Raw genomic sequence first — 23,806 nt, forward strand, 5'->3', positions numbered from 1 at the left:
ACCAAGGACTCCTAATGGGGCGGGGAAACACCTAGGCTCCTGGGGACCTCAGATCCCAGCCAGACACTGGGCACTGGCTTTGCAGAGGGAGCTGATGTCACCAAGTGGGATGAACACTGCCTGGCTTGAACTAGGATGCCGCTGGAGGGGGGGGGGGGGGGGGGGGGAGGGGCAGGGCATGCATGTGTTTGTTAGAAGCTGCGGAAAGTCTTAAGCCATAAGTGGGGGTGTATCTTTTCCTGTAGATCTGGATGAAGGATTGGGCCATTTTGCTGTGCTAAAGGCCCTTCCACCCATTACTGGAGGGACGGTTGGGTGGTTCAGAAGACACTGAAGACAGGCGGGGGTACCCTCTCCCCAATACATACTAAACCAACATTCCATCGTCCTAAACTGTGGGATGGAACACCCCGCCTGCGGACCTGGGGGGAGTGTGTGTTTCTATTCTCAGGCACGATTTCTAAGTATCTGACTCAGGATTGTTTTTCTCAAACGGGGCCCTTTCTGCTGCATGAGGCTACGGCCCTCATGGTGGAAATACTGAATAATTGAAGATTCTTTGTAAACTGATTCAAAGCAAAAGCCTTCTGTATAATTCACAAGCAATGCGAGCTTCGCGCTCTTAAAACAACCAGTTCATTTATTATACGACCTCTGGAGTGGTGCCACCAGTGCGTGTGGCAGGTGGCGATACACCGCCAGCTAGCCCATCTACCTTGCCATCCAAGAGGATCATCGGTTTTTTATACACAACAACTTACTGGACAGGAAATAAGTTTAAGTGGGGTGTGTACCTGTGTGTTTGTGCCTTCATGTGTGCGTGCATGTGCACCTGTGTGCATATCTGTATGTGCGTGTGCGTGCGTGCGTGTGTGTGTGTGTGTGTGTGTGTGTGTGTGTGTGTGTGATGTGCTTGTAGGTCCCTGTGTGTGTATATCTGTGTATCTGTGTGTGTGCCTGTGTATGTATTTATATCTGCCTTGCCTTTGTATTTGTGTGCTTGTATATGTGTGCATGTGCCCCTGTGTATATGTTTGTGTGTACCTGTGTCCTTCTGTTTATATGTGTGCCTCTGTATGTGTGCTGTGTGTCCCCATGTGTATACCCCTGTGTGTATGTATGTGCCTGTTTATGTGTGTGTGTGTGTGTGTGTGTGTGGTGTCTTCGCATGGATCATGAATAACTTCCAAGGAGAACTCTTTCCATATAAAGAGTCCTGGGCTAACCCTGATCCTCTGTAGACAGGCTTCTACCTACGCAGGCTGCAAAGGAGCAGGGTCTGGAGTGTCCACAGCCTCTGGGAGCACAGTCACCTTGGTCGCAGCAGTGCAAGACTCTGGTCTCTTTGCATGGTACTTTCTTCATCTGGAAAGAGCCTGACCAGGACAATCTGCACTTCCTCGCCCACCTCCAGGGCTGCGTGTGTGTTTGATGACACTGTAATGGACAATAGCCCAGCGGCTGCCAGCAGCTGTCAGCAGTGATTCTGTAGTCCTGTAGGACTCCTTTGGGAGTGCCTCCAGCCCCTCTGGGCCTCGGTCTCCTCCCCTGGGAAGTGAGGAGAGCAATAGTGTGTACCTCACAGGTTTGGCACATGAGGAGGAGGGAAGAGCTCATGCAGTGTTAGAGGCACGGCTTGGGCAAAGGCCATGATGCTGGAGGTATGTGGGTTTTGTAACAGGCCACCTGGGCTGGGATAGGCTAAGCAGCCTGCCCAGGTCACCATCACAAACACCAGCATCTGGTTCTGTCTGCACCTCATTTATCTGGCCCAGGGAAGCACTGTACGTGATATTCTGGGGTCCTACATGCTTGTACCCCATCGGGGGCTCCTTTTCTCCTTCCTTCTCCACTCAACACACACCACAGTTGCACCAACAACCAGCTGCCACTCCTGCACCATAAGTACTTTGAGTGATTTATTTATTTTAAATGAATTATTTATACCCTTTAGACTTCCAGAAAGCAGCAGAGGTGGCTGATGGGGAAAGCCACATCAGCAGTGAGGCCACTGGAGTTACACTCTGGGAGCTGCTGTTACGTTTGATGCTGTGGTCTTGAATTAAAAATGGAGGTCAAAACCTTGAATTGAATCTTCAGTCAGATTGACAGGGAAGATACGGGCTGGGTCTGTGGCCAGAATAGATTGGGACCAGCCATGCACTCGAAAGCATCCCGTTCCTTCCTTGGCCAGCTTCTGCTGCTGGAGAAAACGCAACCAGAACAAGAGCATGTGCCCTCTAGCTGCCTGGGGGTTTTCCCTGCCTTCCTGGCAGGTTCCCTGCTCCGACTGTATTGTTGTGAGTCACCTTCATGGTTTCTGATAGTTCATTTTCTTCATATAACTCCAAATCTGGAGACAAGTGGAGATCTATAAATCCTCAAGAATTTCCCCCAGCCAGGACCCAGCTGGCATCTCAGATCACAAGTGCATCAATAGGGCATTGTGGGGACTCACAGTCTGTAGAAGGCGTCACATATTGCACCTTCCCTGTCCCTGAGTCCTTTCCAGTTGCCTCTGAGGAAGGGCAGGGTGTTTTTGCCTGATTTCACAGACAAGCTGAGTGAGGCTCTGGGGCACTTGAACCTGCCCACCCTGCTGGAGAGAGTTGTGAGAGGCATTGCCAGTCTCGATTTCAGACCTCTGTTCTAGCTACAGCACCAGACTGCCAGGTGTCCCCATGTGTCCCTCTCTTGGGATTTCTTGTGATGAGCAGCTGGTCTGGGAGAGGCTGGAAGGGCATGCTGCAGGTGCTGTATCCAGTGAGTGACAGGGAGAAAGGATAACTCAGCATGAGCCAGTGAATGAGTGAGTGAATGCGTGAGTGAGTGAATGCGTGAGTGAGTGAATGAATGCATGAATGTGTGAGTGAGTGAGTGAATCAGTAAGAGGAGAATCCCCTCCAGCTCTTCACTCTTTCCACCAAATACATGACGGTTTAGATCCTAAAGGGCAGTGGATCCCAAAGACACATGCAAAGCTGTGGATGGACTCACTGCTGGGACTCTGTCCCACTCAAGGTCATGGCCTAGAAGGATCTCTAGGTAGGAAGAGACCTGATGAGTCATGGCCATGTCTGTGGGGTGCCACGGTATCACAGTCATGGGGGATGTAGAATTGGGGACTGTGAAAACACTCCCTTGTGTAGATAGGTCTGTAAAGGGGAGAAAGGATATACAAGGGGAGCTGGGAGCTGGGAGCAACCCAGTTATTCACCAGCAAGCTCAGAGCAATCAGGAAAGGGTCCGTGGAAGGAATCCAGTTTAAAGGAAGGTCTGACAGGCACGGAGGACGGCCTGAGTGGGCAGCTGAGCAGGGCCAAGACGTTCTGGGCAGCCCAAGTGAAAGGGCAAATGAGTAGAAGGAGCAGGCCCCATGCAGAGCTGTGCCCTTCACCCTCAGTCTTGAAGTTCCTCAGCCCTGTGTCCACAGCAACCCTCTGTTAGCACTGCCACCGTAATTAGTCCTGCCTGGAGACAACTCCCTTATTTCTTTACCATGAAAATCCACTGAGGACTCCTCCTCCTGCCTATCAAGAACATTCAAGCCCAAAGTTGCCAACCTCTTCCTTGCCCTGCCATGCATGGTATTCTGTCCAGCTGGCTCAGATAACTGGTCTTTATTGCACCTGGCATCCTATGACATGGCCAGTGACGACTTTCTAAAATCCCTACATTCCGGGGTCTCTCCCACATCTACCCTCTGCTTGGCCCACAGAGTATGCCTCTAATATTAATACGGGGTCTCTCCCCTGCCTTCCCTCTCCTTGGACCACAGAGTATGCCTCTAATATTAATATTGCTCATTCGTTCCCTCCCTTCCTTTGTTTTTGATGACTCCAGAAGGTAGAAGCATCTCATAGATTATTAATGTTCTAAATGGCTCCTCTGGAGACCAGTGCCAAGAAAGGCTCCAATTGCCCTGGATCATTGGCCTCTGTTCTAGTTCTTAGACAGCAGCAGTCACAGCAGGAGCAGCGCTTTGGTGCCCAATCATGCTGCCACCCTAAATGCTTTCCAGTCCACTGCGCCCTCTGTGGCAAGGGCAGGGCAGCCATAGGAGTTGGGCTGTGGCAGGATGCTGGCCTGATAGGCTTTGGCTCCCAGGGTGGAGAGGCAGAAGTGAGTGTGAGTCAAGCTACAGAGTCCCCACCCACCCTCAACCCTTTTGCTCCAGAGATCTGCAAGGTCAAGGAAAACAAGCCCTGTGGCCCGTACAGAGCAGAGATTTCAAAACTCCCAACAGATGCCATCCGATGTCTACTTTGACAGCCATCAGAAGAGCAGCTCCTGCTTCATCATTCATAAAAACCCTTTCACGTGGTAAGAGAGAGAGACGCCCTCATTCACTCCTACTACATCTGCAAGAAACACAAGTCAGGCGTGCAATTCCCATTTTACAGAAAAGGGAGCCTGAGAGATAAGACAAAGTTCTCCAGCAAAGCTTAGCGAGCCAAGGCGTGGTACTCCAACAGGGAGAAGATGGGCGAGGCCATGCCCTGCCTACAAATCCAATGGGAGCTCAGCCCCTCCCAGCCCTGTCATCCTGTGAACCCACCTCAAATTCTACAACCCACAGCTCAGTAGGAAGTGTTTGATTTCTCAGGCAACCTACAGTTTAATAAAATAATCATGCGAGAACATCAAATCAAATCACAAAATTCCTATTCCTAGGAAACAAATGGCACTGACTGGCAGTTCAGAGAGACACTGGAATTTCTCAAACAGCAAAGGGCTGGATTCAAGGGTTTCAATGATTTTTTTTTTTTTTTTAAATGTCAAAACCAAGCAAGGTTTCCAGTTCTGGGAAACAGAGTCCTGAATGTACTGGAACTTTACGGGCAATGGGTCTGCAAAATCTGCCTTCTCCATTGTAATGGCCCCAGGACCTCCACCAGCTCCAACCTCACAGGAGCTTATCCAAAGGGACAGCTCCTATGGGAGCCAGCCCTTTCCTGCTCAAGAAGCTCCTCAGGGGTGTGCCAAGGCTGGCCAGGAGGCAGGGTGGGCTGCAGGAGCACCTTGGGGGTGCCTGGAGAAAGGCATCCAACAGTTAATAATCTACATGGAGCATTTTAAAGGACAAGCTCCGTGGGACACAGTTCTTAGGGATCTGGTGTTTGTAGTTCTCACGAGCCGCCCTTTAGCCTGAGAGGAATCTGACCTTATTTCCATCTTCACTATGGTGGCAGCTTGCAAGCTGAAGCAGCCTTTGGCCTGCTCCTGAGAAGCAGGAGATCTGTCCTGCTCTGAGGCTACCTTTGCCTCTATATCTTGGCCAAGCTATGCAATCTCCACCATCCCTGTCCTGCTCCAATACTCTTGCCTGCCCAGGCTTCAGAAGGACAGACAAGGCTGGTGTGTGTGTGTGTGTGTGTGTGTGTGTGTGTGTGTGTGTGTGTGTGAGAGAGAGAGAGAGAGAGAGAGAGAGAGAGAGAGAGAGAGAGAGAGAGAGAGAGAGAGAGAGCCAGCTTGGGGGATCATTGTCACCAGAGTTGGAGGTGGGATCCTATGCAGTCCACCTTCAGCTTCCTGAGGATGAGCTCTGAGGTTTTGATCAGGTGAATCAGGTGACCAAAACATAGTGAGTCGGGAAATGGAGATGACTGTGGCAGAGCCAAAGCCCACCTCAGATCCTTTGCATCTGCTGGACAAGTGCTATGCTTGAAAGTTCTTGAGTCATCTAAGGTCTGGCAGGCTTGGATGACCCGCCTTCAGATCCGAGGGGCTGAGCACTGCAGAGCGTGGGTATGGAGTTTAGGAGTGAAAGGTTCTGACTTCTGGAAGATACAGTCTACAACGGGATAAAGAGCATAAATGCTTAGGAGGGAGGGTATAAGGTAGAGAGCAGGGTAGTGAGAGGATGCCTCTTAGAGGAAGGGGCTTCTAAGATGTACCCTGAGGAATGAAGAGTCTCCTGCTGGGTAAAGGACCCCGGAGGCTGGGGGAACAGCATGTACTGAGGCCAGCAGCATGAAGAAGCAGAAGGTAGGCTGGGGAAATGTCCTCGCCACAGCACACAGTAGGGCTTTGCCTTGGTGACTCAGGCCCACACGCCCCAGCTGCAGTCTCTTACAGTTGCCCTGTGTTCTCCTCACCACACCTGTGCAGCAGCATTTACTAAGGCTCCCTAGAGAGGAGTGGCCCTAGTGAAGACCTGGCCACCAAGTCTCCAGGAGCAGAGTGCAGAGCAGTGTCCTGAGCTGCTGGCACTTCGCTGGCCTAGGGTGAAAAGTGGGTCGTCGAGGAAATCGATGAATACTCTAACCCAGTCCTGTACAGAGTGGAGCCCCAGGGTTGCTTCCCTAAGGCAAGCATATTGTCAGCCCCTCACAGGGGCTGCAAGCTGTCAGTCTGATCCTTCTCCTCCATGTTCTGTCTTCCCAGAGAAGATCTAGCTGACACTGCAGTGCTCAGGGCCCCTTTGGCAACTGGGGTGTGGTACAGAGCTGTTCTCAAAACACAATTGCTACCTGTGTCTGCTTAGCCAGGGACCATGGTGACTGGGCATGTGGACTGTTGCCATTCCCTCCTAGAAGGAGGGGTAAGCAGAGTCACTGGAGCCTCACCTGAGTGTCCAGTCCTATTGCCATGGCCTCATGGCCTAGGGATGGTGCTATCATATATGAGCTGGAGAAAATGAGAGGTAGAAGAAGGTAGAGTGAAGGCTCCATCTATGTGGCTACAAGGAAGCCATCATCCATGCTGAGTGAAAGCCTTACAGTGAGGCTGCTTTGGCGTCTGTAATCCCTCTCACACATGCTACATAAACAAGTCTAGTGAACTCCTTGGTTCCCTGGGGTGAGCTGCAGTGGAACTGTACTTTTGTTTGTCATCAAGACAACAGGAGGAGGTAGTCCCAGGGAAGGAATGTTAGCAAGCCTGCACAGACTGCCTGCAGATACTGAAAACCTGAACCCCTCTATCTTCCACATGCCTTCTTCCTCTCACACCTGTACCACAAATCACCAGGCAATCTCCCAGATGGCCATGCAGCTCCAGAGACCCAAACCCCAGCCTCCTCTGCAGTGACAACATGCTCCATCCTTTGACGTCCAGCTAGCTCCTTCCTTCTTGTACCCTAGTTGGTCTCTCCCTTTGTGATGCCCAGATTACAGCCCCATATCATGCCCAGGAGCTGCCTGGGATGGAAGAGGAATGGAATTACCCTGCCCTGATCCTCATGTTGGGGTGTGGGAATTTAGGCTCCCAGTGACTGAGTGACTCAGATCAGGACAAACACAGTATGAGCCTCCCTCACAGCAGGCCTGAATCAAGAAACACAGCAAAAAGCAAAAGGCAAAATTAACCTGTTTTGGGACCAGTGTGAGTTTTCACCCCAGTGGTGTGCAAATCCCTATATTTGTGGCTCAAGAAACAGAAACAGCTTATTCTCATTCCAGCATTCCAGGTGGGTCTCTGTCCAGCAAATGTCCCACACCCAGACGGAGCTCCTTATGCAGCCCACACCCCAGAGCCCAGTTCTGAAATAAGTCAAGGCATTCAAATCCTCCAGCAACTGCAGACCCACCCACCCTTTATGAGTGATCTCAGCCTCCGGAGAGAAGCGGAGGCAGCTTGGGAGAACCATAGTTTGGATCCTAACAAATGGGTGTACAGTTCTTGTGAGTGAAGGAGGAAGAGAAGTTTCCAGGCTGCCAGGCCACTCCCACCAAGATCCAGATCTGCCTTCTTTTTCACATTCAGACTCTGCAAGGCTAGAGATGAATGGCTCCTTTGGCCTACCATTCTGCCTCCCAAATCACCAGAGCACCCGGATCTGCCCAGTTCCCAGGTATCTGGGTCCTTTCATGTTTGCACCCCACCAGAGCCCTTGATCTGGCCCTGGGACCTGGAAAGAACCACGAGTAGGGAAGTGGTGGGCCACACTTCAGTGCCACCCAAGAAGCTGGTCCCAGGTGCACATCACATTTGCAGAGGGACGGGGAGACAGAACTGGCAGACTTGCACACCCGATGTGGCTCTATAGCCAAGGCCACACTGACCATGGTCTCCATGGAGGCTTTGGATTCTTCAGCCTACCTGTCTTCTGCCCTCGGCTCCCTGTTTGTGGAGCCTCCTGCGATCAAGAGCAAAGTCCAGAGAAGGCGAGTGACTGGGCCAAGGTCTTGCAACAGCTGGGGACACCTTAAAGGTTTAAAGGCAGGCGTTCACACACCTGCCCTGTGCTAGCTCCCTGGATGCTGTGAGGTTTGCTGCTTTCCAACCTCCTCTCCTGTTGCACAGGCCCACAACTAGCAGTATGAAGGATCACCGCTGCCCTAACCCACCCACATTCCCACCTCCTGATGTTGCATTCCCCCAGCCGTGCTCTCCTCTGTATCACCATCTGTCTGTCACCTTCTCCTGCCTCAGCAGTAATTCTGCTCAGTGGGCCACCAGTCCTGCACCACACCTCTGCCATGTCTTGTACCTCATCTCCTCTCTTGAAAGCTTGGACTCTAGCTGCAGTACCCAAGGCATGCAGACCTGGACTCACGGACCCAGGGAAGGTTCCTGTTGGTGCCCTGTCACGTTCTGACTGTTCAGCCCCAGCCCTGCAGCCCCTGGACCCCAACTTCTGTCCCTAGACATGTGGACTCTTCCTTATTACTGTCTGTCTGTCTGAAATCATCAACCTGGGAATGGTGAATGGAAGGTGATGCACTTCACCCAGTAGCTCTTTCCTACCCTTCAGATCTCAGATCCAGTGTTATCAATTCCCAGAGGCCTTTGCCAAGTGTCCACAAAGCAACTATTTAACCCCACACCCCTGCTTATTTTGAGCACAGCTCTGTCTTCTCACAACAATTTCATTGAAAGCGCCAGTCTAATTGAATTTAAATTTGATCTTACTACTCATTAGCTGTGACTCCTTAGGCAAGTTCCATAGACCCTGTGTGTCTCAGTTTTCTTATATATAAAATGGGTCTGATAATAGGCAAATAATAAAGACTGAATTAATGCACATTGGCGCTCAGAACAGTGTCTGGTACATGGCAGGCTACAGGGACAATCCTTAAGATTACTGCTACTTCCTTGTTTATTTCCTGGCCTCTTCCTAGAATGCAAGTTCTGACATGATGGGGACCATTTCCACCCTTCAGTTCTACATCTCCAGTGCCTACCATATTTCCAGACAGAAAGGAAGATTCTCTAAATATTTGTTGGTTGGTTGGAAGGGAGTAAGGAAAATAGATCATAGGTAGAGGGATATATGAATAGATAGATGGATAGATGAGTATCTGGGTAGCTGGATGGGTAGATGATGGATGGAAGGGTAAATAGATGATGGATGGGTAACTAGATGATGGATGGATGGATGGATGGATAAATAGATGATAGATGGATGGATGGATATATAGATGATGGAGGAAGGGAGGGAGGGAGGGAGGGAGAAAGGGGTAAATACATGGTGTATGGATGGATGGATTGATGGATGGAATGTACCTGGGTCACCACCACTCATCCTCATGGTCATATCTTTCTATGCTTTTTTTTCCTATCTCAAAGTAACAGTTCTTACTGTTAAGCCTCACCTCTAACCAGCTACACACCCACTGAAACATTCAATGGTGTAAAAGTCAGCTATGGTAGAAAGCCAGGAGCCCAGGAATGGTTTAATGAAGAAGAGGGAGTCTTGGTGGTCAAAGGAGAACTTCAGTGGGGAAGGATGATCCATTAAGGAAAGGATAGGGGGCATCGGATGCAGCCCTGGGTTCATGTGGGGCTGTTGCTGTCTGAGGTGAGAGATGGAGGTGGTGCTGCCTGAAGGTGGCGCTGTCTGGGGGTAGTGCTGCCCTGGAGGCTGTGCTGTCTGAGGGGCAGGTGCTGCCTGAGGCATGGTGCTGTCTGAGGGCACTGCTGTGGAGCAGGTGACGAGAGCAGAGAGAGGATCATCAGCATAGGCAAACTGATAGAACTTCATGGGCCTGGAAGTCTGGCTAGGGAGTCACCAGACAGCACACACAGTTTAAGGACCCCTAGTGTATTCAACAAAAGGAAAGGCCAGGGGCCAGGCCAGGAGTGAGGGCTGTGGGTGGCTGTGCAGCATAGGAACCACATTAAGCAAGACCCAGTCCTGCTAAGTGCTTGCAGCCCACAAAGACAGTTCCACTGTGATGGGTGTGGGGGCTCTGCCCTTACCTGCACCAGATTCCAGCCTTGGAGGGACTCAGCGATGATAGATGTGACTGACGGACAGACGCCTCCAAACACCATCAAATGGTTCGGCCCATACTTTATTGCGTCATAGAAGGCTTTCAGCCCTTTTGCGTTGTCACACTGGGGAGAAACAAAGAGAGCAAGGTTCAAACTGGACACAGGTTCTCCTGAGCCAAGAGCCCCACAGTGGGGTCAGGCAACCTGCCATCACGGGAAGCCCTTAGGCTTCAGTTTGTCCATCATGGGCTGCTCCACCCAGCCCCAAGCCCAGGCCCTGAGCTTAGGGAAGTTTTGAGTACCACATTCCAGACCCTCTCTAGGACCCTCAAGACCCCTCCCTCAGCCATCTCCTTTGCACACACAGAGGAAAGCCACCCCAGCTGCCTTTCCACAGTCATTTGCATGTTAGAAAACAAGGCCGCACTCTGGCTATTGTGAAAACAGACGAGGCCAAGTGTTGACAGGATGTGAAGAAACTGTACGCTAGCAGTGGTGATATGAAACAGTTACACTAAGAAAACATGTCTACGCCAAAAGTCAACAAAGAATTACCATATGGTACAATAACTCTATGTCTAGATGGGAACCCTAAAGAACTGAGAGGAAGGACCCAGAGATACCTGCACCCCATGTGCAGAGCAGGACCAGTCACACAACAGCCTCAAAGCAGAAACTCACAAAGTCCATCAACAAATGAAGGGACAGGCAAATTGCGGTACGCACATACAGTAGAATATTATTCAGCCTTGAGGAGGGAAGGAATTCTGACCCATGATACAGCCAAATTAATGGTAAAAAGCAGGGGAGAAGACTTGTTTGATGTGGTCACATGAAAAGTAGGAGAAGCAGAGTCAGTGATCTCTAGTTCATCTCCTGAGTCCTGAAGTGAGATGAAGGGTTAAACAGGGGGCTGGGGAGGTCCACATCTAAGCAGTCTGGGCATGGTGTGGTCCCACCCACCACCGATCCACAGCTGTCTGGGCTCCCATCTCACCTTGCAAGGTGGCTAGAACTGTGGAATCTCCTTTCTGAGACAAGCTCCTCCTCTAGCCGCCAGCAAGCTCTCAGTCTCTTTCTCCTCCCAGCATAAGATTCCTGGGGGAATCCCGTTATTTTGGGGTCCATTATCTCAATAGTCTGATAGTCGGATTGAGGAACAAAAGTGTCTCTTTAAAATCCCTTCATTTCTGACAGGCCGGTTACTGAATGATTCCACTCACGTGAAGTACCTCGAGTGGACAAATTCATAGAAGCAGGAACTACAATTGTGGTTGTGGGGGTGCAGGGAGAGTGGGGGGTGGGGATTACGGCTCAACAGGTTGAGGGCTTGAGTGTGCAATTATGGCAAAGGTCTGGGGACTAAACGCTGTGACAATTATGAATGCATTTAATGTCACAAGACACCAGAAGGGTGTTCAAATGGTAACTTGATGTGATGTACACTTGTCACAGTGCACATGCACACGTGTGTGGGGGGGGGGTGGAGAGAAAAGATGCCATTTGTCTCAAGAGGAGAATTCAATGGTGAAAACATGCTGCTCTGTGCTCAGCCCAAAGCTGGTTCCTGAGGGCACAGCTCTGCCCAGGACTAGAAAGAAAACCTGACCAAGGAAACATACCAGGGGTACTCCAAGGAGGAAATGACAGGAGGAAAATGTGGCAGGAATCCTCATGGCTCGCTCTCTCCTTCTACCTCTCTCTCAGCAGAGGTCAGCTCCCCATCAACAGAGGACTGCCTGCCAGCCTGGAGCTCAGCAAAGCACATCACTGCAGCTGCCTTGGTGTCCTCCGAAAAACATGGATTCCTTCTCACCTCATTGCCTTCCCTGCTCTTAAAGGTAAGAGGTCTACCAGCACACAAATCTCAAAAGGAGAAAACTCCCTCTCTCCATGACAATGGTTCCTATGCACACCGCTTAAGAGTACTGGCTGTATTCCAGAGGACCCGGGTTCAGTTCTCAGCACCCACATGGCAGCTCACACTGTCTGTAACTCCAGTTTCAGAGGATCCAACACTGTTCTCTGGCTTCCACAGACACGTGGTGCACAGATATACATGCAAACAAAATACCTGTATACATAAAATATTTTTTTAAGAATTAAAAGAGAGCTTGACCATTTACAGACAAGAAAATCTTTGAGAACTAATGCATGGTACTAGCTGTTGAAACCTGTAAAGAGCTGGGTCCCAGTCAACTGGCAGGTACCCATCCCTCCAGCCAGATGACCCTCTAGCAAGGCAGTTAGAAAACACTCGGGTACCACATCTCTGTGCTATTTACAAGGCTGGGATAATGTTCTCAATTCTCTTCATAGTGAGAGTCCTGTTTCTCAGGGTGCCTGACTCCTCTCCTCTCTCCCTGCTGCTCCCCAAGTCAGGCCTCCCTAGCCACCTTTAAATCCCTAAAATCAAAGACATCTCTTTCTGGCCTCTGGGTTACTGCACTTCCTGCTTCCTTTGCCAGAAACATAGTTCCAACTCACCTCCCATCAATCAGGCCTCCCAACCAAAGGCACCCAGCCCTCATCACTGTCCAGACAGGTATGTCCAACTGGTGACTCAGACCCTGCACAGCCCATGATAGCTATGAATCAAGTCCAATATCAAATCATAGGTTTACTTAAAACGTTATAAAACTGCCTTGGGATTTTTTTGCGGGGGGGATTGTAGTGTGAACTTTAAATGATGTCCTGTTGCCATATCAAAGGTTGGCCTCTAACAATCATCTTGGTTTTTGTCTGTCTGTCCGGATGCTGACTGGAGGGTGTGGATTTGCCATTTGCTTCACTGTGGTCTGCTCACAGCTCCAGTCTGGATTCCATGAGGACGGGGTAAGTGTGGGAAACTATGACTCTCCTGACAGCTTCCTATGTGCACATCTGTCTACTTTTCCTTGTTGCAGTATCAGGGGTTGTCCCAGGGCTTTGCACATGCTAGGTGAATGCTGTACCACTGAGCTGCACCGCAGCCCTCTCCAGGTTTTGCTTTGTGCCAGAGTCTCCCTAAGTTGCCCAGGCTGGTCCTCCTGCTTCAGCCTCCTGAGAAGAGAAGCTGGGATGATGGGCCTGTACCACCACACCCACCCGGTCTCCTTCTGTTTGTCCATTATCCTTTCTTCCCACTTACCCACATGGTCCCCGTAAGTGGCCGTCATAGGGGCAGAGCAGGGGTTTGCAAGCAGGATGGCCCCACACAGAAGCTCCAGCCTCAGACCTCAGAGGCTATGAGCTGGGGTGTGTGGTGTCCATCTTGTGTGGTGGGCAGCACTTAGGGGCAGATCAACCCACAGGATCAAGGAGAGCCAAGGGGATGCTCTGAGAGAAGGCAGCGTGTGGGGCAGGGTCAGAACAAATGCAGGCAAGGAATCAGGGAGGAGAGAAAAATAACCCAGCCCCACACACCCCCACCCCAACTGGCTAAAGAGGACTGGAAGCTTGGAAAGGGGAAGGAGGACCCTTACTGCCACGCTGGGGAGTTTGGACTGTAACCTGTATGTAGATAATGGAGAGAATTCGACTTTCACATCTTAATTTGAGTTTGGAGCTGGAGATGTAACCCTGTTGGTAGAGTCCTTGCCTGACATGATAGATAAACAAACAAGCAAACAAGCAAAAAGTGGATTAATTGGGGGGGGCAGTCAATAACAAAAGAGGGGAGGGAGAGGAGAAAGGGAAGAAGTTAGGTAACGATGGAGAAGAAATTTCCTGCTTTGTATTTCTTGGGGTCCTGAGCTAACTACCCTACTCCGCTCCACAGCTGAGAGTGCCTCACCCTCCACAGAGCAGACATGTATAGACACATCAGCTCAGGGTTCATTTATCTGCCCTGATTTCCTGAACCATTTCTGGTTTGAATACATATCTGAAAGAAATTTTCTTGTTTTCTCATCTAATGACAATCATAGTGCAGAGCCCCAAGATCTATCGTCAGAGCTGCGTGAAAACTATATTAAGGACAATGAGCTTTTTCATACTTGTTTGCTTAGCAACATCATCCATCTGCCCAGGATGCTGTATTAGCACGGGGCTGGCTGCTCCCAAACACACAGCTCTTGCTCGGTCAACTAACAAATCTCGGCCTGTCTGACCACCTCTTCTTGCGGGCGGGAGACTCTCTCAAGCTTACCAAACATTTCCCTGACTCAGTTTTCACCAGACTAGGAATGGCAGGCAGAGTTTTGCCTCCAAAGGCCTTCACTCCACAGCGTTACTCCCAGGAATGTCATTTCCTGGCAAAAGGGATTTTGCTCATGTAATTGAGGTACTAATTAGCTGACCTTAAATTAAGATCCATGTGAGCTCACCATAGTCCCACAAGCCCTTAACAGTGGAGATCTTTGCCTGGGAGCAACAGAGAAATTAGAGATTGGAAGCGTGGCAGGGCCTTGTTAGTCATTGTGGTTTAAAGGTGAAGAGGGTCATGTGTCAAGGAGAGGAGGGCTTGGTTCTGCAACGGCAAGAATCTCCATCCTGGGGCTGGAGAGATGGCTCAGCAGTTCAGAGTGCTTGCTGCTCTTGCAGAGGGCCCAGGTTCAGTTCCCAACACCACATTGGGTTCTCACAACGCCCTCTTCTGGCCTCCATGAGCACAGTGCACATACACATAGGAACTCACACATGCACACAAAATTTTTAAAAACATTTTTAAAGATACCAAATTCTGCCAGAGACCCAGATTAGCACAGAACCAGACCTTCTCCAGGCATGTCTTCAGATAGGGATCCAGCCCTGGGTTTGTCACCTGCCTGGAGTCACAGTCACTGGGGAAAGGGAGGCAGCAAGGCCACAAGTTCGTAGCCTGTTTGGGCAACTTAGCCTGTCTCAAACAAGCCAAACAGGAATTTAAAAGGCTGAGGATTTAATCCTGGCATAGAGTGCTTTCCTAGCACGTGCAAGGCCCTGAGTTTCACCCCTAGAACATCCCAAATAAATAAATAAATATATAAAAATAAAGACTCAGCCTGGCGATGTCGTAGAGAGCTCTGAGCAGGGGTCTCCACAGAGCTATGCCATGCCTGCAGGCCTGGTCACAGATCTATGAGGTGGTGGATGAGGTTTAGACCACCACAGTTGTGGTGATCTGTTGCAGCAAGACAAGAAGCTAATGTCTTCAGGTAGAGTGAGAAAAGCAAGATTGGCGTAGTGGGTTTCCCTCCACTCAAAGAACTAGGCTCATGTGTGGGCCGGGTCCTTCCTGGTCTACACGGTGCCCAAGCCATTTTCTCTGTAAAATGACAGGTAGTGGGAGGTCTTGTTTCGAATGTGCTGATGTGGCAAAATAAAGACTCCTGTGCCCTACTTGTCTTTGTCCCCTGGTCCGATTCTTTGCGTGTGAACCCAGGTGACGTAATCTATCCCCCCTACCCTGTGCCACCCCTGTTGTAGGGGAAGCTGAGGACCAAAGAGGACAGACTCTACTCCATCTAGCCTGGATTAGGAGGGGATTCTGGGTTCCCAGTTTAGAGGTTTCTAATAATTAGTGAACTCAGCAAGTGAAGAGAAGGTTAAAGCTAAGTGTTCTGAAAAGACCATTTCCCTCAGAGAGTGCTGCCAGCCAGGACCTCTGTGTCAGAGCTCTTGGCCTAAGGCAGGAGAACTCACCTCTGAAACTAAGACCTCTTCCTCCTGTAACAGGAATGCTAAAAGCCACCCAACGGAATCTGTTCTTTCCTCGAACCTTTCTTCCCACACCCTGTGTGTAGTGTAGCATAATTCGTATACATGCATTTGTATGTGTGCATGTGTGCATGCACGCATGTGCGTGCGTGCGTGCGTGCGTGCGTGCGTGCGTGTGTGTGTGTGTGTGTGTGTGTGTGTGTGCATGTGTGTGTGTGTGTGGGGGGCAGATGTTGACATCTGTCCTTGCTCTATTTCTCTCTGTCCTGGTTAGTTTCTGTCAGCTTGACGAAAACTAGAGACATCTGGGAAGAGGGATGCTCAGTTGAGGAATGGCCTCCATCAGATTGCAGGCATGTCTGCAAGGGCATTTTCCTGACGGCACTTGATGAGGAGAGCCTGGCCCACTGTGGGCTGTGCCAACCCTGAGCAGCTGGTCCTGGGTTGTGTGAAGAATGCAGATCACTATCAGCCTGAGAGCAAGCAAGGAAGCAGCGTTCCTCCATAGGCTGCTTCAGCTCCCGCCTCCAGCCTACTGCCTTGAGTTCCTGCCGTGGTTCCATGGACTCCAACCTGTAAGCCGGATTAACCCCTTCCTCCCAAGGTTGCTTTTGATCACAGAAACAGGAAATTAGAATATGCTCTAAGTTTTTATTTTCTTCTTCTTCTTCTTCTTCTTCTTCTTCTTCTTCTTCTTCTTCTTCTTCTTCTTCCTCTTCTTCTTCTTCTCCTCCTCCTCCTCCTCCTCCTCCTCCTCCTCCTCCTCCTCCTCCTCCTCCTCCTCCTTCTCCTTCTTCTCCTTCTCCTTCTCCTTCTTCTTCTCTTTCTTCTTCTTTTTTTTCTTCTTCTTCTTCTCCTTATTATTATTATTATTATTTAGATAGAGCCTCTCAATAAACCTGGAGCTAACAATTAGCTGGCCAGTGAGCTCCAGAGATCCACCTGTCTCTACCCAGCCCTCCCTCACAGCACTATTGTTATAGGCATATGCCACTGTGGCAAACTTCTATGTGTGTAGGCGCTGGAGATTTGAACTCTGGTCCTTAGGCTTACATAACACATGCTTTTCTGACTGAGTAATACCCAGCCCTATTTTTTCTCTTCAAAATTGTTTTTTATATTATTGGGGTGTAGGGGTACAGAATGTCATGGCATGTATTTGGAGGTCAGAGGATGACTTGTAAAGTCAGTTCTAGTCTCCCACCTTTATGTGGGTTCTGGGAATGGAACTCAGCTCTTCAGGCTTGGTGGCAAGCACCTTTACCTACTAAGCCATCTTGTTGGCCCTCTTTTTCCTTTTTTTGAGTAAGAGTCTCACCACATAGCACAATTTGGCACAGAATTCCATGTGTACCAGGCTGACATTAACCTGGATGCTTCCACAGGCAGAAATTACAGGCTTGTGCCGCCAGGCTCGGCTATCAATCTGTCCTGCTTTAACGCTACCTTCCCTAACCCTAATTTCTGATTCTGAATCTTCTAAGCTGACATTTATTATTCCAAGAAGGTGGACTTTCCAGCTGACCACAGCTGGATCAGCTTGGGGGCTTCAGCCTCATCCCAGCAGGGCATTTAGAAGCTGCTGTGGGCTTCTCCTTGCCCTGCAGCCAGTATCTCCCCACGTCTGTTCCACATACAACAGAGGTGTCATGGGATGGGATGAGCTCTGAACTCCCTCTGAATTCTGTGACAGAGTCTGAGTCTCTGCTACACACACATGGCCTGAGCCTCCACACACTCACGAGCTAAAAGCAATTGATGCTTGAAGCTGAGGAAAGAGAATCCCGGAGGTCCTTGCCAGAGAGTAGCTTTCCTGTGTGGCCTCAGGACTCTGTCGTGGAAGAGGTGGCTGAGTGCACACCAGAGCGACTCACCAACAGGTCACCTGCTGAGTATCAATTTGCTTGAAGGCCAGCTCACTGAAACACGGGAAATTTCTCCAAGTAATTCCTGAGGGAGGCCTTGTGGACACCAGACACATCTCACAGATTTGTCCTTCCAGCTCAGGTAGGAGTCAGTCACATGGATTTCTCATTTCCCTCATTCCTAAAGGCTGCTCTTGGAGATGGTCCCCAACGCACTGTTGATTATCATCCGTTCTCAGGGACTGCTCCTGCAGAAGCCAGTAAATGCGGGGAAGCTTTTTGATATCCTACTTACGGCATCTGTCTGATGGCTTTTAAAGAGCCGTGGACCAATGATTTTGAGAAGTCACATGACAAAGTGTCTTCCGGCCATTTGGCTTTTGATAAGTTGCTCTCAGAGCCCAAGAAGGGGTCTCCAAGTCCTGGAAGAGGTGGGTTCCTCCTTGCCCTGCAAGTCTCCTGCTAGACTGTCTTCCATTCCCTTGGGAGGGCATCCTGAGTGTTGGCATGGTCACTGCCTTGCCCAGCACACGGGAAGTAACAACTCCGCTGGAAACGTGACCACAACCCTGCCAATGGTCGCTACCTGCACATTCCAGTGCACGGTTTTGGCATCAACAGCTTCTCCTCCCCTGTGAGAACCTGTCCCAGAGAAATCGCTGGCACACACAGGCTCTTAAAATTCAGCACTTAAAGATGGGAACAGATCCAAGAGCCATGAAAACCATTTTTTTAAAAAATGAAAACAGTAAGACCCCCAGAATGAGTTCCATTTTCATTTAAATCTCATTTTTAAAGAATTAAAATACTTCTTTGACTCGAGCATTTCGAAGGAAATGATGCTGAGAGTGAAATGTGTTTTTTTTTTTTCTTTTAAAGAAAATGTCAGAATTAATAACAACCCATTGGAAACTGGGAATTATTCCCCATGGAAGGTTAGCCTGGAAGGAGACCTTAAAAGCAAATATGTCCAACCGCTCTCAGGTTACAGAGCCCTCCTCACCCCCGCCCCCCCCACCCCCCACCCCCCCACCCCCCACCCCCCACCCCCTCACCCCCCACCCCCCCACCCCCCCCCACCCCCCCCACCCCCCAACAACTACCACCAAGGGCAGTCTGTGTCTGCTAACGTCTCTCCAGGGCAAGGGGCTCTTCTGACAGAGTTCTTCCTTAAGTTGGTCTGGAAACCACTGTTTCTTTTGCATTTTCTGTCCCAAAGGCCCATAAAGGACCAGATGGCGAACATCTTAGTCTTCCATGGGCCTGAGCAGCAACTCATCTCCACCACTGTAGTGCGAACAGCCACAGATAACACATGAAGGAGCAGGAGCTGCGAGCCAATAAAACTTTATTTTTAAAAGCTGCAGCAGCTGGATATGGCCCAGGAGCCACATTTTGTTCACCCCAGCTCTGTAGCCTCATTGAGCAAGCACGGTCCTCCACCTCAGGAGAGCCCTCCAGATACCTCAGCTCAGCCTGTGTTTCTCAGAGATGTCTTCAGGCTAAATCGCCCCTGGCTCCTCTAATCACCCCATATGGGTGCTTCTGTCTGTACTTAGTCTCTGGGCAGGCTTCGGAGCACAAGGGTTTGGGAGTTGTGGAGCCTACAGTGGTCTCCCAAATACTTCCACCTGCCAGGCAGAAAACAATACTAGCTGGGAGCGTGATGGCTCATGCCTGCAACGCCAGCACTCCACACTTGAGCTACACACCAAGACCCTTTCTAAAACTCCAAAGCAAAGCAAGATGAAACAGCTACCACGTATCGCACCCTGACTGTGTTAGGCTCAGGACTAAGAGGTGACTTTACATCTCATGGTATTACTAATGTCAGTTCTGTTTTCATTTCCATTTTACAGGTAGAGAAGCTGAGGCTCCCAAAGGTTAAATAATTTACTCAAGGTCACACAAATGACAAGAATTCAATCCTTGTTAATGTGATTTCAGAACACTTTCATTTTAAATAAAAACTCCTGGGCCAGGAATATGGCTCAGCAGTTAAAGGTACTTGATATGCAAGCCTGACAACCTGAGTTCAATCCCTGGAACACACAGTAGGAGGCAAGAACTGACTCCCCAAAGTTGTCCACAGATGTTCACATGTGCACGGTGGGACACATGCACCAGTACACACACACACACACACACACACACACACACACACACACACACGTAAAGTAAGACAATTAAAAATAATTCCTAATTGTGGTATACAACACATCCAATGTCTAATTTAGGCTGAGCCCTGTACAGCTCCTACACACACCCTTCCTCACCCAAGGGGGCCCTTGGGCTGAACTTGGAATGGACCTATCCTTGCTTGTCTTTAAGTTTTGTGTATACACCTTTTCTCAACTCTGCACCACTTAGTTTAACTGTGTAAGTGGGATCACTCTGTGCGCTCCAGAAGCAGGCCCTTCTGGCTCTACATTATAGTTTTGCAACGTGTGTTGTGGAACACAGTTCGGCTCTGCATTTTGTAGCAGTGTGGCAGGCCAAGGTCTTCTGAATACACCACCACCCTGTCTGTTAACTCCTCTGTCAAAGGTACTTGGTGTCCTAGTTGTCCTCTCTGTTGCTGTGACAAAACACTGACCAAAAGCCATTTGGGGAGGAAAGGATCTGTTTTAACTAACAGGTTAACAGGTTCCAACCAACACCCAGGGAAGCCAAGACAGGAGCTTGAAGTAAAGGCCATAGAGATTACAGCTTACCGCCTTGCTTACACAGCTCGGGTCCACCTGCCTAGGGATGGCACTGCCCACAGAGGGCTTGGCACTCTTCCATCAATTAGTAATTAAGAAAATGCTTCACTGGACGTGACTATAGGCCAATCTGATCTAGATGATTTCTCCGTCAAGGTTTCCTCTTCCCAGGTGACTCTGGGTTGTGTCAAGTTCACAGCTGAAGCTGACTATGACACTTGAGTTGTGCTTTGGTTGTTCTAGGCAGGATAGCTAGACTTTCTATGCACAGTTCCTGGCAATCATGCGGAGTTCTCCATGGCACAAACCTGGAATTGGAACCGTTGACTCATAGGGCATGCCCTACTCTCTCCCAGGGAGCCACTGGCACTTCCAGCAGCAGGAGTTGAGACACCTCGCAGCTACACCCGCGCCAGCTTCCAATTTTTGCCAGTCTTGTGGGTATCCGCTGTCTCATTTCTGTGCATGTGTTCCTGATTACTTGGGAAGCTACACAATCCTTTCCTGTGTTAATGGGCTGTGTGAGCTTCCTCTTGCACACTGGTGACTTCGCCCAGAGTTTTATTGGGTTGTTTGTCTTCCCCTTATTGATTTGTTCAGAGCCCTCCCAGCCCCATCACCAAACTGAATGAAACATCACCTCCAGCATCCTACAACTGACTGCTGCTAACGCTGCTTAGACGGCAGCCTGGTGCGGTACCACACAGGACTCACAGTCAGGAAAGGCTACCTACACCTTCGTGGTGGCAGGGGAGAGAGAAAGTACTTGACAAAGACCAGCCCATCAAAAGAGAGATGAAAATGTAACTAGAGGGGTGGGGGCTTGTGATAAGGTAGTGATGTGAGAGCTGGACCCACTTAACATGAAGGGAAGATACTCGGAAATGTGAACTTGAGAAGGTGGAGACAGGCACGGAATTAGAAGCTGGTTCATTTTCTCTTCTGCCATAGGTGACCTTTAATCGATATCATCTAAAAATGAAAACTGGAGTTGAAAGCTGGGAGTCTAACTTCACTGCTTTTCAGAATCTTCTGCAACTCTCCAAGAGCAAAGCTAGAAACAAATGTTCTCAGTAGTGTGGGCAAAATCGCTGAATGTGGAACAGTTCCTTCTACTTTACATTCTTCCTCTTTGGCATGCAAAATGGAGAAGCAGTAACCCCAGCCTAGTGGGCTCTAGTAGTGACCCCAGGTTGTAAACTCTTCATGTCCCTCTCTCTACTTACAATAAGTGCATAGAGAGGTGTCAAGAATAGCAGTCTTGTGATGCTAAATATAGTAAGATTTGGGGTGACTTTTTTCTTATCTCCTTGGTATTTTTTTTAAAGCACTTACGACTTTTGTACAGATGGAAAGTTTCTCCCACTCTGAGACAGGGTCTTATGTAGCCCATGGGGCTGGCCTTAAACTGTATAGCTAAGGCTAACTATGCACTTCTGATCCTCCTGCTTCTGCCTCCCCAGTGCTAGGATTACAGACATGGACCACCATACCTGGCTTATGCCCTACTGGGGATAGAACCCAGTGTTCCATGCGCGCTAGGTGAGCACTCTATGAACTAAGTTACATTCCCAGCCCCAAGAAAGACATTTTAAACTGGGAAGCTTCCCATAGCCCTCTGGGAAGCTTTCTCAGTCACTCTCATCTCCTTCCTGGTCTTCTGCAGTTGACTTTCTGAACCCAAGAAAAGGACTTCATCCTATCATTGCTAAGCTACGATAAAGATTAGAGCTCAACTGAGCTGCGCACACACTCTATTGACTTTCCATTGCAACTAATTCATCCAAACACATTCTGATCATCGACTTAAAGACCAGGAGCTGTCTAGGAAAGAGTGAGCTCACGTACTCTCGAGTGGAATATACACTCAGTAAAGGGTTACTGGCGTGTTACATTCAAAACAAAGAACGATAATAAATCACACCATGGGCGGCCTTTATATAGCACTTATTTGTGCCTGGTTATCCTGAATGCTTTATATATGGTCTCACTTAAGCCTCACAACCAGCCTACAGATTGCACCCTATTAGTATCATCATTCCTATAGATGAGGAAACCGTGGGTCAGAGATGTCAGTCATCTGCCTAAGGGGTGACATTCCTGAACGCATGCTTTATGTTGTCTTGTGTTCTTACTCTCTTCATCCTGAGCATATAAGGAGACCATAGTCCCCAGACACCCCTACTATATTGAGTGTGAGTTTCACACTCATTTCAGTCATGGAATGTAAGCAAAGGCATGATGTGCACCATGCTGGGGTGAGCCAAGCTGTGAGTGAGGAAGATTCCAAGGACTTAGAAGAAGAGGTGACCCTAAGCTCCTGGGAAGGGCTCATAGAAAGACCAGGGGATAGGGTGGGGTAGGGAAGGCAGCCCTGGCAACCTCCAGGAACTGTGTCTTAAGAATCCTCCTTAACTTTGGGGATGAGGGCATTCTTTTTCTGGGAGTACCCCTCCCCACGGAGTAGGCGGCACAACGGAACATAGACCCCACATGTCTGGCCAGTGCAGGAGTCTCCCACAGGCAGTGTGTGAGCCTTGCTGGTCTGTCTGGAATTTTCTCCGGGAAGTACTGCAGTTCAGGTTTTTCTTTCTGGTCCCCATCTTCAGCTTTTCTGGTCCTGGAGGTCTGGTTCACCTTTCCGGTCTGTTCCTGCTCTACTTCTCCTACCACAGGCACCTTCTAGAACCCTCTGACTCCAGCGGAATATCCCCCCAATGACTCTATTCCTCACTGTTTTACTTCTCTGCACTTGGCTGTGGCATGGACAAGAAATGACCTTAAAACCTACAGATTCTCACCTGGCAGTGGTGGCGCATACCTTTAATCTCAGCACTCAGGAGGCAGAACCAGGCAGATCTCTGGGAATTTGAGGTCAGCCTGGTCTACACAGATCCAGAACAGGCACCAAAAACTACACAGAGAAACCCTATCTTGAAAAAACAAACAAACAAAACCCTACAGATTCTCTGGAGCATAGGGTGTGGTCAGCCAGTTAGATCACATGGACCAATAAGCTTTCTTAAGGGCCTGACATATATATATAACTTTGACAAAATTGAACACATCTGATAAAGTATTAAAGAAAGTGAAAAGACATTACAGATAGACAAAGGAGGATTTGGGGAAATGGCAGGAAGTAAGAACATATCCCTTGCACTTAAAAAGCAAACATCCACTATTATTCAGGACGCCGACACCAGCCTGAGGATAAAGTGCACAATCAGAGGAGTCTATTGTGTGTTGGAAGGAACCATCTCATTCTCCCTTCATCTTGGAAGGACCTGGTCTTACACAGGTGTCTCAGATGTGCTGGTTGAACAGAGTTGCTGCTGTAAAACCGATTCCATCTCCGTTGGTGTGAACACCCTAAAATAAAAGTAGTCGCCTCCATAGTTCTGTCCCAAGAGCTTATTAACTGCAGCCAGCTTGAGTTTTTCGCACCCCATCCTTGGG

The 23,806-nt window shown here is 49.4% G+C and overlaps 1 protein-coding gene across 1 annotated transcript in view; it reads right to left on the minus strand.

Moving 5' to 3' along the window:
* The window catches only part of Gabbr2 (gamma-aminobutyric acid type B receptor subunit 2), a 353,724-nt gene that overhangs the window by 221,960 nt on the left and 107,958 nt on the right, over positions 1-23,806 (minus strand). Inside the window, exon 2 of the mRNA XM_036177907.1 lies at positions 10,147-10,284. Coding sequence (XP_036033800.1) covers positions 10,147-10,284 — 138 coding nt within the window. The remainder of the gene's footprint in view (positions 1-10,146; positions 10,285-23,806) is intronic.

This window comes from Onychomys torridus, chromosome 2 (assembly GCF_903995425.1).
Source record: "Onychomys torridus chromosome 2, mOncTor1.1, whole genome shotgun sequence".
In the NCBI taxonomy this organism is placed as follows: Eukaryota; Metazoa; Chordata; class Mammalia; order Rodentia; family Cricetidae; genus Onychomys; species Onychomys torridus.